Source organism: Mustela erminea, chromosome 4, assembly GCF_009829155.1.
Source record: "Mustela erminea isolate mMusErm1 chromosome 4, mMusErm1.Pri, whole genome shotgun sequence".
Taxonomy (NCBI): Eukaryota; Metazoa; Chordata; class Mammalia; order Carnivora; family Mustelidae; genus Mustela; species Mustela erminea.
Genome location: NC_045617.1, coordinates 150,398,903 through 150,413,640, shown reverse-complemented (window position 1 = coordinate 150,413,640; position 14,738 = coordinate 150,398,903). Strand labels below are relative to the sequence as shown.

Genomic DNA, 14,738 nt, shown 5'->3' with positions numbered 1-14,738 from the left:
ATGAAAAATGAAAAACCTGTTTCAGTGAAAACATTGCACACCTCTTTTTTTTTAAGATTTTATTTATTTATTTCACAGAGATCACAAGTAGGCAGAGAGGCAGGCAGAGAGAGAGAGAAGCAGACTCCCCGCCGAGCAGAGAGCCGGATGCGGGGCTCGATCCCAGGACCCTGAGATCATGACCTGAGCCGAAGGCAGAGGCTTTAACCCACTGAGCCACCCAGGGGCCCCTGCACACCTTTTTTAACATCTGTTTCTTCAGCCTGTGCTCTCTTATTTTTTGTCACGTTCACCTTCAGATTAAAATTATAATAATAGTTAAAAGTTGGCCCAAGGCTAAAACCAATATGGAAAATATTCACAAGCACAGAATGAAAATTCCTGTATTTGGTTTCATAACATTCTGAAAAGGATACCTGGGTTCTTATAGGACCCAAGGCATAAACTGACCTGGTAATGTTTTCCACCTGCTAAACTAACATAAATTTTAGAAACTACATGTATCATGGATGTTTGCTGCCTTCTTTAGTGGTATAGCACACCTAAAGTACTGTGTTCACTTCTCAACTCATAACAAAAGGCTTTTTTCTTAAGCTAAAAATTCCTTAATTTTTTATACCTGGTACCACTACCACAATTTACATGGCAATTTACCTGATGCAATGAAAAGGAAAAAAGACAAAGCTACAATAGATAAAAGACCTCAGGAATGTACATCTAATTGACAGTACATTGCATTAATCAACAGCTGCACTTTTTGCAAACTGTGGCTATGATAGTCCTGAACAAGAAGGGTTTCCTGTTTAAGCTGCAGTAACTTTTCTGACTACAGATCATTCTTCCTTCTTTAGCAAAATTTACATTTCCTCTAATGTATTTGGGACAACTGTCTCAAAGGAACCTGCAGCCTTCCTGACAACTCCTTGCTCTCTCTCCTATTAAGAACTGTAGCCCTTTTCTTCTGAAAATTTTTTTAGAACCTTCTGCTACCATATCCCTCACTTCCACCACCAGATCCAACCACCACCATAGGGACTTCCCGAGCTTCTTCTACCAAAACTGCCCTCCTTCATGGGTCCATAATTTGATTGTTGTTGCCCACTATATTTCCCAAAATCATTATAGTTCCCACCACCACCAGAGTTACCACTTCCAAAATTTCCTCCTTCATTGTAACCATCAGAACCTCCACCACCACCTCCGTATCCACCACCTTGGTTTCCATATCCTGGTCCACTACCACCATAGCCTCCTCTACTACTATCAACAGGACCATCACCATAGTTGCCACCATCACCTCCTCCATAACTACCTCTACTGCCACCACCACCACCATAGCCTCCTCTTTCACCAAAGTATCCACCACAGCCAAAGTTACCACCACCTCTGAAATTTCCTCCATGACCCATAAAGTTGCGAGATCCACCTCCAAGACCTCTTTGTGATCCAGCAGACTGCATTTCTTGTTTATATTTTTAAGATTTTTTATTTATTTATTTAACAGAGAGAGAGAGAGATCACAAGTTGGCAGAGGTAGGCAGGGAGAGAGAGGGAAGCAGGCTCCCTGCTGAGCAGAAAGTCCAATGTGGGGCTTGATCCCAGGACCCTGAGATCATGACCTGAGCTGAAGGCAGATGCTTAACCCACTGAGCCACCCAGGCACCCCTGAATTACTTGTTTAGAAAGGGTCTTTTTCACTTCACAGTTATGCCCATTAATAGTGTGGTATTTCTGAACAACAATTTTATCAACCGTATCATGATCATCAAAACTTAAAAAAGCAAATTCTCTTTTTTCCACTCTGCCTGTCTTCCATAACTATTATGGTTTCAATCTTGCCATATTTTTCGAGGTAGTTTCTCAAACAGCATTCCTCTGTATCTTCTCTAATACCACCAACAAAAAATTTTCTTCAGTTAGATGGGCACCAAGCTTTCCAGAATCCTCTCTAGAAACAGCTCTCTTTGGCTCTAATACATGCCCAACAACCTTGTGTGGTCAGGCACACACTGCTGCATTCACTTCTTCAACACAAGAATAAGTGACAAAACCAAACCCTCTGAACCGTTTTGTTTGGGGGTCTCTCATCACCACACAATCTGTAAGTGTACCCCATTTTTCAAAATGTTCTCTTAAGCTATCATCTGTTGTTTCAAAGCTCAAACCACCAGTAAACAGTTTTCTCAACTGCTCTGATTCCTTTGGATCAAGGCCCTCCGTTTTGGAACTGGACTCACCTCTTCCAACTCGAGTTCAATATGGGACCAAAAGCCAAAGTCATTTAATAAACCATGGTGAGTCAAAGGGATAGCAAACAGAAAAACACGGTAATTAAACATCATACAGTGTTAGGAAGAGCTGACAACCATCAAACACTTAGTCTAGAAACATAAATCAAAGTGTATATTTGATAATAGGCTCTAATATCAAAGGACATATAAAAAAGTGAATTGGGGGAAATTAGAAGGGGAGATGAACCATGAGAGGCTGTGGACTCTGAGAAACAAACTGAGGGTTTTGGAGGGGAGGGGAATGGTGGGGTAAGATGAGCCTGGTGGTGGGTATTAAGGAGGGCACATATTGCACAGAGCACTGGGGGTGGTGCATAAACAATGAATCTTGGAACACTGAAAAAATAAAATTTTTTTAAAAAGACATATAAGCAAAAGACATATAAACAATTTTTAATGAGCTGAACCAAAGAATATTGCCTAGAGAAGCACATATGGGTAATCAGGCTATTAAATACTAGGAGGTGATTATCATAAACATCAGGATAGTGGATACTTTAGGGACAGGGATGGGTAATGATTGGTTGAGGCACAAAGAGAAGCTCCTGGGTACTTACCAAGGTTCTATTTCTTGAGCTGCATGTTAGTTATAATAATATTCACCTTAACTCCTTGAGGATTTTGTATTTTTCTGTATCTTTCATTGTGCAACAAAACTTTTTTATAAAGAAATAATGATGAATTGACTTATTCCGTGTTATTTCCAGAATAAAGAAAAAGATCCAGTGCTCTGTTAAAGAGGAATCTCTGACTTAACATAAAGAGTAAGTAAAAAAGCAAAGATTAAAGGACAGCTATGAAGTTCTGAAAATAGAAGAAAGGTGAACATTCTGTGGAAGACCTCCTTTGTCGGACAGAAGGCTGGATCATGTTTTCTGAGTCTATTTCAACTCCAAAATTCTAAGGCCTTTTAATTCCCAAAACTATCTCAATCTTACTTGGTCAAAGAATGCCAAGTGCATTTTGTAATCAGGGCATGTTAAGAGCTAAGTCCTCTGTCATCTCTTGCCTCTGGGTTTATCAGTTCAGTAATACATCGAGCTTGTGGGCACTTTTGTGTACATGAGTGGCCATATATTTGAAAAGTTATATAACTGTAAAATTTTAACCATTCCAAGTTCAGTTCTAGACCATCATAGTGAAATCACCAGCGTGAAAAATGCAGAGAATAAGGAGTGAATAGAATAATAATAATTTGTGGGTAGTTGAATACAATTTTTTATTTTTTTAAGATTTTATTTATTTATTTGACAGACAGAGATCACAAGTAGGCAGAGAGGCAGGCAGAGACAGAGGAAGGGAAGCAGGTTCCCCGCCGAGCAGAGAGCCTGATGCGGGACTCAATCCCAGGACCCTGGGACCATGACCTGAGCCGAAGGCAGAGGCTTTAACCTACTAAGCCACCCAGGAGCCCTAATCTTTTATTTTTTATTTATATTCAATTAGCCAAGGTATAGTACATCATTAGTTTTTTATACAATCTTCAATGATCCATTACTTGCACATAAAACCCAGTGCTCATCACGTCACCCCCTCTCAATGGCCATGTCCCGGTTACTCCACACCCCCACACCCACCTTTCTTTACTCAACCCTCAGTTTGTTTCCCTGAGTCAAGAGTTTCATGTGCCTCGTTTCCCTCTCTGATTTCTTCCCCCTAGGTGTTCCATCCCTTCCCTGTTGTCCTCTGCACGAATCCTTGTGTTCCACATATGAAGGTGGACACAATTTTTACTTTTGAGAATTAAATACAAACAAAACAGAGTTTCTAGTGTGTTATTTTTAATTTATTTATTTGACAGAGAGAGAAAGATCACAAGTAGGCAGGAGGCAGGCAGAGAGAGGGAGGGAAGCAGGCTACCTGCCAAGCGGAGAGCCCGATGCGGGACTCGATCCCAGGACCCTGAGATCATGACCTGAGCGGAAGGCAGAGGCTTAACCCACTGAGCCATGCAGGCACCCCAGTTTCTAGAGTTTTTACAAATACTAACCCTCACCACGACCTTTTGAGGAATATTATTATCTTCACTGAACATATAAAGAAGCTGGTGTAAAAAAAATTACATAACTGCCCAAGGACACATTACTGCCAAGTAGTGAAGCTGGGATTTGATACCAAGCTCTGAGTCCAGAAGCTTGCACTTAACCACTATGCCCAACTTAGCTGGCATCCACCACATGAAAACTTCACAGTCATTTATTAAATAAAATTCCCATTTTGAGAAAAAATATATCCCTAACCCATACTACTTGGGTAGCATGGTGATAACATACTACTTGGTAATAACAGCTCCTTTTTCATGATTGTAACATTTTCATGTTTTCATTCATCTATTTGTAACAATGATATACAGTAAGTAATTTACCTTATTTCACTGTAAATGCAACAAATAAATTTATTTTTCCTTGGCCCCAAACACACATGACTATAAAACACCCTAAATCTGTAGTTGATGGTCAGAAATTATAGGCATAAGGAATTATAAACCAAAATAATAGAAAATATTTATAAACTAATTCAGTCATTAAAACTTCCATATATTTAATGATATGATAATTCAAAAATAGGGAAATACATATATATCTGTCACCTTTCTGTATTCATTTAGAATTGAAATGGAGTTTTACCTGTAGAGTTCCAAAGCAACCAGAGGATTGACTCAGATAGTTGGTATATTATATGTGGAAAAACAACTCACTGACCGTTATACGAGCTGTTTTTTATCGAGTTACCTACCTTGCTACTTTTGCTGAATGGCCAGGTGAGCAGGAGATGACACAGGTGATTGCTGCATGTATGTGGTAACCGGAGGATTCTGGAATTACTTCAGATTTTAACTCTGAAACAAATCAGGAAGGCTATTTAAATACTTTATTGGCAGTTGTGAATAATATTCCAAAAAACACAGGGCCTCTGTACATGGCAATAGAAGCTAATAAGAAAGATGAGTTTTCCTAGCACCAAAATGCATGCATAAAATGGGGCAATAGTAGGGAACACCAAAATTGATATAGGAACAGCAGTGTCTACAATGTTCAATAGGAAGGACAACAAGAGGAGGGTTGGTGGTGGTGGTGATAATGGGTGGAATTAAAGCATTTGGAAATGAATATAGAAACTGATCCTACTACCAAATGGTGGGTCTTACTCCAAGAAATTGGATCATTTAACTTTTTATCCCAAATGACACTCCTTTGAAAAGGGAAATTTTTGTCATGATCAAGTGATGCTTATGTCACACATTCAAGAAGGAAAAATATATCGGACACATTTCTAGTTTTTCTCAAAATATATCTGACTCTTAAATCATATTATTAATTTCATGGATTCATTACTTAACCAAAACACACAGAACTATGAGTTTCATGGCATAATTAAACCCTTTCAATAATTTACAATTCAGTGTGACCAGGTTTACCATATTATTTTTAGAACCACTCTGGTTATGAGTAAACACAGAGAGGCTTTGGGCAATGAGCACAGGGAGTGTGAACAGAGGTGGCCCAAATGGGAGAGAGCACACAAACAACTGAACTGGGGATACTCATGGTAAGCTACATGGCAAGCTATTTCTGCCTAGGGCTGATGCTAGTTTGATTACCACGATCTTGTCTCCTAGACTTTCCTAAGGAGCCATGGACACAAACAATGGAAGTTCCACCACAGATTTCATCCTGCTGGGCTTTTCTGGTCAGCCCCAATTAGAACCCATCATCTCTGGGGTGGTCTTCATCTTCTATATTGTGACTCTGGTAGGAAACACAACCATCATTCTGGTATCTTACCTAGACACCCAGCTCCATACGCCCATGTATTTCTTCTTATCCAATTTGTCTTTTTTGGATCTCTGCTATGCAACTAGCATTATCCCCCAGATGCTGGTAAATCTATGGGGTCCGACAAGGTCTATTACGTATGGAGGGTGTGTGCTCCAATTCTTCTTTGCCCTTGACCTGGGAGCCACCGAATGTCTTCTCTTGGCTGTGATGGCCTATGACCGCTATGCTGCTGTCTGTCAACCTCTTCACTACACAGTCATAATGCACCCTCAGCTTTGCCAGAATATGGTGTTCACTGCGTGGTTAGGTGGCCTTTGCAGTTCATTAATTCTTTGCTCCCTGACTTTGAAATTACCAAGATGTGGCCACCAGGAAGTGGATACCTTCTATTGTGAGATGCCAGCCCTGCTTAAGATGGCCTGCGTCTACTCCAAAGTAATGGAGGTCATTGTCTTTGCTCTCGGGGTGGTACTTCTTCTAGTACCACTATCACTAATTCTCATCTCATATGCAGTAATCACTCAAGCAGTCGTGAGGATCAAGTCAGCAGCAAGGTGGAGTAAGGTCCTTAACACATGTGGTTCCCACCTCACAGTAGTAACTCTGTTTTACGGAACAATCATTTACATGTACATGAGGCCACAGAATAGCACATCCCAAGATGAGGGGAAGTTCCTTTCTCTCTTTTACACAATCATCACACCAACCCTTAACCCTCTGATCTACACTTTAAGAAACAAAGATGTAAAGAGTGCAGTAAAGAGAATACTCTGTGTCAAAAAACGGTCAGCCAAGTCATGAATTAGATGGAAGAGAACTAACAAAATAATATTGACCTTTACCAACAGAACATGAATCAACTCATTTATGCAAAGACTATTTATTGGATGTTTACCATGTACTAAGAATAATAATAAGTACTTTTTTAAATTTATTTTTTATTTATTTTCAGCATAACAGTATTCATTATTTTTTCACCACACCAAGTGCTCCATGCAATCCGTGCCCTCTATAATACCCACCACCTGGTACCCCAACCTCCCACCCCTCCACCACCTCAAACCCCTCAGATTGTTTTTCAGAGTCCATAGTCTCTCATGGTTCACCTCCCCTTCCAATTTCCCCCAACTCCCTTCTCCTCTCTAACTCCCCATGTCCTCCATGATATTTGTTATGATCCACGAATAAGTGAAACCATATGATAATTGACTCTCTCTGCTTGACTTATTTCACTCAGCATAATCTCTTCCAGTCCCGTCCATGTTGCTACAAAAGTTGGGTATTCATCCTTTCTGATGGAGGCATAATACTCCAAAGTGTATATGGACCACATCTTCCTTATCCATTCGTCCGTTGAAGGTCATGTTGGTTCTTTCCACAGTTTGGTGACCATAGCCATTGCTACTATAAACATTGGGGTACAAATGGCCCTTCTCTTCACTACATCTGTATCTTTGGGGCAAATGACAGTACAGACAAAAGGTTGATATCCAGGATCTATAATGAACTCCTCAAACTCAATACACACAAAACAGACAAGCATATCAAAAAATGGGCAGAAGATATGGACAGATACTTCTCCAATAAAGACATACAGATGTCTATCAGACACATGAAAAAATGTTCATCATCACTAACCATCAGGGAGATTCAAATTAAAACCACATTAAGATATCACCTTACACCAGTTAGAATGGCCAAAATTAACAAGACAGGAAACAACATGTGTTGGAGGGGATGTGGAGAAAGGGGAACCCTCTTCCACTGTTGGTGGGAATGCAAGTTGGTGCAGCCTCTTTGGAGAACAGCATGGAGATTCCTCAAGAAATTAAAAATAGAGCTTCCCTATGACCCTCAATTGCACTCCTGGGTATTTACCCCAAAGATACAGATGTAGTGAAAAGAAGGGCCATCTCTACCCCAATGTTTATAGCAGCAATGGCCACGGTCGCCAAACTGTGGAAAGAACCAAGATGCCCTTCAACGGACGAATGGATAAGGAAGATGTGGTCCATATACACTATGGAGTATTATGCCTCCATCAGAAAGGATGAATACCCAACTTTTGTAGCAACATGGACAGGACTGGAAGAGATTATGCTGAGTGAAATCAGTCAAGCAGAGAGAGTCAATTATCATATGGTTTCACTTATTTGTGGAGCATAACAAATAGCATGGAGGACATGGGGAGTTAGAGAGGAGAAGGGAGCTGGGGGAAATTGGAAGGGGAGGTGAACCATGAGAGACTATGGACTCTAAAAAACAATCTGAGGGTTTTGAAGGGGCGGGGGATGGGAGGTGTTGGGTATTATAGAGGGCACGGATTGCATGGAGCACTTGGTGTGGTGAAAAAATAGTGAATACTGTTATGCCGAAAATAAATAAAAAATAAATTTTAAAAAATCATTATTGAATATTAGGTACTGACTTTGTAAATAAGTAGGAACTAGACAGAAATTATGAGAGAAGGGTGTTGAGGTAAATTGTAGGGGGAGATGAACCATGAGAGACTATGGACTCTGAAAAACAGTCTGAGGGTTATGAAGGGGCAGGGGGTGAGAGGTTGGGGGAGCCTGGTGGTGGGTATTATGGAGGGCAGGTATAGCATGGAGCACTGGGTGTGGTGCATAAATAATGAATTCTGTTTAAAATGGGGGAAAAAAGAAATTATGAGAGAGAGAGATACAGACACATAAAGAAATTTCAATTCATACATTTAAAATGCTTCAGGACTAATCACAGGCCACAGAATAGTAAACATATAGTTATGAGATGTGATTAAGTATAGTAATAGAGAAATGTAGAAAGTATTAAGAAGATATTTCACATTATTTTAATATAGGATTAACAGGATACTAATTACTTTCTTTGCAGTATTATCATTTTTATTGAAAATAACACTTTCTCTCATCAACCTGATACTTCCAACATTGCCTTTGTGGTGGAGACCAACTACCCACTGATACCCATTCCACCTTCTGCTTATAGTTTTAATTGGGCACCTGGTCAACATACTGCGTATCACATTACTGAGCCTGGCCTCCACCAACAAAAATCCAGGGAAGCAAAGTGTGCAACTCCTGAGTTATCTTCTCAAATGTGAAGCCATTTGCCCTCCCCCTTCCCCATCACACCCAATTCCTCTTGGCTGCAATGAGAGTGTGGAGATAACTAGTTTTGGTGGAAAAAACAACATGGAATAGAACAATAAAATGGAATCAGAACCTCCCACCACCTCTCAATGTCACCAGATGATTACAGAAGAAATCCTTCTATATTATTGAATATTAAATAAAGCCACTCTACTTTGGTGGTCTTTTAGTTAGAGTAGCCTAACTTTACCCTCCATGACTTGATGAAGATGTTGGGCTTTTTGCTGTAAGGTAGCATGATCCTTCAGTCAGCAGCAACCACATCACTTGGCTCTTTATCAGAATGGACACTCTTGGGCTCACCTCAGACCTACTGAACCAACCATCTGAGAAAGGACCCAGAAACTGATATGTTTTAACTAACAGTTCAGGTGATCAGACAAAAGTTTAGAACAACTGTTACAGAAAGTAGGGAGATGTTGAGTTTCTAAACAGAAGACTAAAATGGTCTTGTGGACTTTAATTTCTTTCCTATAGATGTGTGAAAGGAGGTGGGTAATGGTTTCTCAAGGCTCTTAGAAGAAATGAAGGAAATGAGGAGTTTTCTCTAAATGAAATCAATATAAATGGGTATTCTTTATTTAAAACTATCTTCTAGGGGCGCCTGGGTGGCTCAGTGGGTTAAGCCGCTGCCTTCGGCTCAGGTCATGATCTCAGGGTCCTGGGATCGAGTCCCGCATCGGGCTCTCTGCTCAACAGGGAGCCTGCTTCCTCCTCTCTCTCTCTCTGCCTGACTCTCCGCCTACTCGTGATCTCTGTCTGTCAAATAAATAAATAAAATCTTAAAAATAAATAAATAAATAAAATAAAACTATCTTCTAGCCCTTTAATTTTATAATATTCTTCCTTTTTTTAGAAAGCAGTCTTTTTAAAATCTTTATTTAAATCTAATTTAGTTAAAATACACTGTATCATCAATTTCAGGGGTAGAATTTAGGGATTCATCAGTCAAATATAATACCTACTGTTCATTCTATTAAGTGCCCTCCTACTGCCCATTAATCAATTACCCATTCCTCCCACCAACCTCCCCTCCAGCAACCCTCAGTTGGTATCCTAGAGTAAGAGTCTCTCATGGTTTGCCTCCTTCTCACTTTTCATATTATCATTATTATACTATTTGTCCATTCCTTACCCTATGTTCATCTGTCTTACTCCTTAATTCCACATATGAATGAAATCGTATGATAATTGTCTTTACTATCTTATTTCATTTAGCATAATACCCACTAGGACCATACACATCATCGAACATGACAATATTTCATTACTTTTGATGGTTGATTAATATTACATTGTATATATACACCATCCATTCCTTATCCATTTATCTCTTGATGGATATCTGGGCTCTTTCCATAGTTTGGCTACTGTGGAAATTGCTGATATAAACATTGGGGTGCAAGTGTCCCTTCACATCAATGTGTTTGTATCCTTTGGATAAATACACAGTAGTGCAATTTCTGGGTTTTAAGTTAGCTCTTTCTTTTTTTATATGTAATGTTTAAGTGTGAGCCCCTCTAACTGCACATTTCATCTTTTTTTTTAAGATTTTATTTATTTGACAGAGAGAGATCACAAGTAGGTAGAGAGGCAGGCAGAGAGCGAGAGGGAAGCAGGCTCCCCGCTGAGCAGAGAGCCCGATGTGGGACTCCATCCCAGGACCCTGAGATCATGACCTGAGCCAAAGGCAGCGGCTTAACCCACTGAGCCACCCAGGCGCCCCAAGTTAGCTCTATTTTTAACTTTTTGACGATCCTCCATACTGTTTTCCAGAGTGGCTACACCAGCTTGCATTCCCACCAACAGAGTAAAAGGGTTCCCCTTTCTCCACATCCTTGCCAACATATGTTGTTTCATGAGTTGTTAATTTTAGCCATTCTAACTGGTGTGAGGTGCCATCTCATTGTGATTTTTTTTATTTTTTATTTTCAGCATTAACAGTATTCATTATTTTTGCACCACACCCAGTTCTCCATACAATCCATGCCCTCTATAATACCCACCATCTGGATCCCCCAACCTCCCACATCCCCGCACCACTTAAAACCCCTCAGATTGTTTTTCAGAGTCCATAGTCTTTTATGGTTCACCTCCCCTTCCAATTTCCCTCAACTCCCTTCTCCTAACTCCCCATGCCCTCCATGCTATTTGTTATACTCCACAAATAAGTGAAACCATATGATAATTGACTCTCTCTGCTTGACTTATTTGACTCCAGTCCCGTCCATGTTGCTACAAAAGTGGGGTATTCATCCTTTCTGATGGAGGCATAATACTCCATAGTGTATATGGACCACATCTTCCTTATCCATTCGTCCGTTGAAGGGCATCTTGGTTCTTTCCACAGTTTGGCAATGTCCTCTCAATTGATGCAGAAAAAGCATTTGACAAAATCCAGCATCCGTTCCTGATTAAAATGCTTCAAAGTATAGGGATAGAGGGAACATTCCTGAACTTCATAAAATCTATCTATGAAAGTCTTTCTTTCTTTTTTTAAAGACTTTATGTTATTTACTTATTTGAGAGAGAGAAAAAAAAAGAGAGAGAGACAACAAAGCACAAAAGAGTATGAGCATGGGGATCAGTGGAGGGAGAGAGAGAAGCAGACTCCCTACCAAGCAGGGAGCCCAATGTGGGGCTCAATGTCAGGGCTCCAGGATCATGACCTGAGCCAAAGCAGATGCCCAGCTGAGCCACCCAGGCACCCCTGATTTTCTTTTTCAACATTCTTTGGCTATTCAGGTCTTCTCTGGTTCCATACAAATTTTAGGATTTTTTTTCCAGTTCTGTGAAAAAAGTTGGTGGTATTTTGATAGGGATTTCATTGAATGTGTAGATTTCTCTGGGTAGCATAAACATTTTAACAATATTCATCCTTTCAATTCATGAGCATGGAATGTTTTCCCATATTTTTGTGTCTTCCTTGATTTCTCTCATAAGAGATCTACAGTTTCCAGAGCACAGATCATTTACCTCTTTGAATAGATTTATTCCCAGGTATCTTCTGTATCTTATGGATTTTGGTGCAATTGTAAATGGAACTGATTCCTTCATTTCTCTTTCTTTGTTCTCACTGTTAAGAGTATAGAAATGCAAGCTGCTTTTGTACATTGATTTTATATCCTGACACATTGTTGAATTTTCTGTATGTGTTCTAGCAATTTTGGGGTGGAGTCTTTTGAATTTTCTACAAAGTATCACTTCATCTGTGAAGAGTAAAAGTTAAATTTCTTCTTTGCCTACTTGGATGCCTTTTTATTTCTTTTTGTTTTTTGATTGCTGAAGCTAGGACTTCCAGTTCTATGTTGAACAATATTGGTGAAAGCGGACATCCCTGTCACATTCTTAACTTTAGGGAAAATGCTCAGTTTTTCCCCACTGAGTATGATATTTGTTGTGAATATTTAGTATATGGCTTTCATGAAATTAAGGTATGTTCCCTCTATCCCTACACTGTGGAGACTTTTTTAAATTTATTTTTTATTTTCAGCATAACAGTATTCATTATTTTTGCACCACACCAGTGCTCCATGCAATCCGTGCCCTCTATAATACCCACCACCTGGTACCCCGACCTCCCACCCCCCGCCCCTTCAAAACCCTCAGATCGTTTTTCAGAGTCCATAGTCTCTCATGGTTCACCTCCTCTTCCAATTTACCCCAACTCCCTTCTCCTAACTCCCCATGTCCTCCATGCCATTTGTTATGCTCCACAAATAAGTGAAACCATATGATAATTGACTCTCTCTGCTTGACTGATTTCACTCAGCATAATCTCTTCCAGTCCCATCCATGTTGCTACAAAAGTTGGGTATTTGTCCTTTTTTTATCAAGAAAGGACCAGGTGGTGGGTATTAGAGAGGGCACAGATTGCATGGAGCACTGGGTATGGTGAAAAACAATAAATACTGTTACGCTAAAAAGAAATAAAAAATTTTAAAAAACAGAAAGAAAGAAAGGATCCTGTATTCTGTCAAATGCTTTTTCCGCATCTATGGAGAGGATCATATGGTTCTTGTCCTTTCTTTTACTGATATTGTGTATAACTTTGACTGATTTGCAAATGTTGAACCAAACTTGCCTCCCAGGAATAAATCCCATCTGGTCATGGTGAATAATTCTTTTAAGGTAGCGTTGGATCCTACTAGCTACTATTTTAGTAAGAATTTTTGCATCCTTGTTCATCAGGGATATTGGACGTAACTCTCCTTTTTGATGGGGTCTTTGTGTGATTTCAGGATCAAGGTAATGCTGGCCTCATAAAATGAGTTTGGAAGTTTTCCTCCCACTCCTTTTTCTGGAACACCTTCATAAGAATAAGTATTATTTCTTCCTTAAATGTTTGGGAGTATTCCAATGGGATAGGATTGACCCTGGACTCTTGTTTATTGGGAGATTTTTTTATTATTGTTTCAATTTTTTGCTGGTTAGGGGTCTGTTCAGGTTTTCTATTTCTTCCTGTTTCAGTTTTGGTGGTTTATATGTTTCTAAAAATACATCCACTTCTTTCAGACTGCCCAATTTCTTGGCATAGAATTAATTGGTCATAACATTAATATTCTGTTATAATTGCTTGTATTTCTTTGGTGTTGATTGTGATCTCTCCCTCATTCATGTGATTTTACTTATTTGGGTCATTTCTCTTTTCTTTTTCATAAGTCTGGCCAGGGATATATCAATCTTATTAATTCTTTCAAATAATCAGCTGCCAGTTTGTGGGATTTTTTTCTACTGTTCTTTTGATTTCTTTTTTTTTATTTTTTATTTCTTTTCAGCATAACAGTATTCATTGTTTTTGCACCACACCCAGTGCTCCATGCAATCCATGCCCTCTCCAAATACCCACCACCTGGTTCCCCCAACCTCCCACCCCCCACCCTTTCAAAACCCTTAGATTGTTTTTCAGAGTCCATAGTCTCTCATGGTTCACCTCCCCTTCCAATTTCCCTCAACTCCCTCTAATCTTTATTATTTCTCTTCTCCTTCTGGATGTAGGCTTTATTTGTTGTTCTTTCTCCAGCTCCTTTAGGTGTAAGATTAGGTTCTGTATTTGAGCAAATAATCCTAAAATTTGTATGGAATCAGAAGAGACCCCGAATCGCTAAGGAAATGTTGAAAAACAAAAATAAAACTGGAGGCATCACGTTACCTGATTTCAAGCTTTACTACAAAGCTGTGATCACCAAGACAGCATGGTACTGGCCTAAAAACAGACACATAGACCAGTGGAACAGAGTAGAGAGCCCAGATATGGACCCTCAACTCTATGGTTAAATAATCTTCGACAAAACAGGAAAAAATATACAGTGGAAAAAAGACAGTCTCTTCAATAAATGGTGCTGGGAAAACTGGGCAGCTATATGTAGAAGAATGAAACTCGACCATTCTCTTACACCGTACACAAAGATAAACTCAAAATGGATATAAGACCTCAATGTGAGACAGGAATCCATCAGAATCCTAGAGGAGAACATAGGCAGTAATCTCTTCAATATCAGCCACAGCAACTTCTT

At 39.6% G+C, this 14,738-nt stretch overlaps 1 protein-coding gene and 1 pseudogene across 1 annotated transcript; one reads left to right on the top strand and one right to left on the bottom strand.

Annotated features, from left to right (window-relative positions):
- Positions 1-973: 973 nt before the first annotated feature.
- LOC116587870 lies at positions 974-2,198 on the bottom strand (annotated as a pseudogene).
- A 3,728-nt stretch (positions 2,199-5,926) lies between these two features.
- LOC116589467 (olfactory receptor 2W1-like) lies at positions 5,927-6,871 on the top strand. Its single transcript, XM_032341402.1, has one exon. It carries the CDS (start codon positions 5,927-5,929, stop codon positions 6,869-6,871), a length of 945 nt encoding a protein of 314 aa, XP_032197293.1.
- The last annotated feature ends 7,867 nt before the right edge of the window (positions 6,872-14,738 follow it).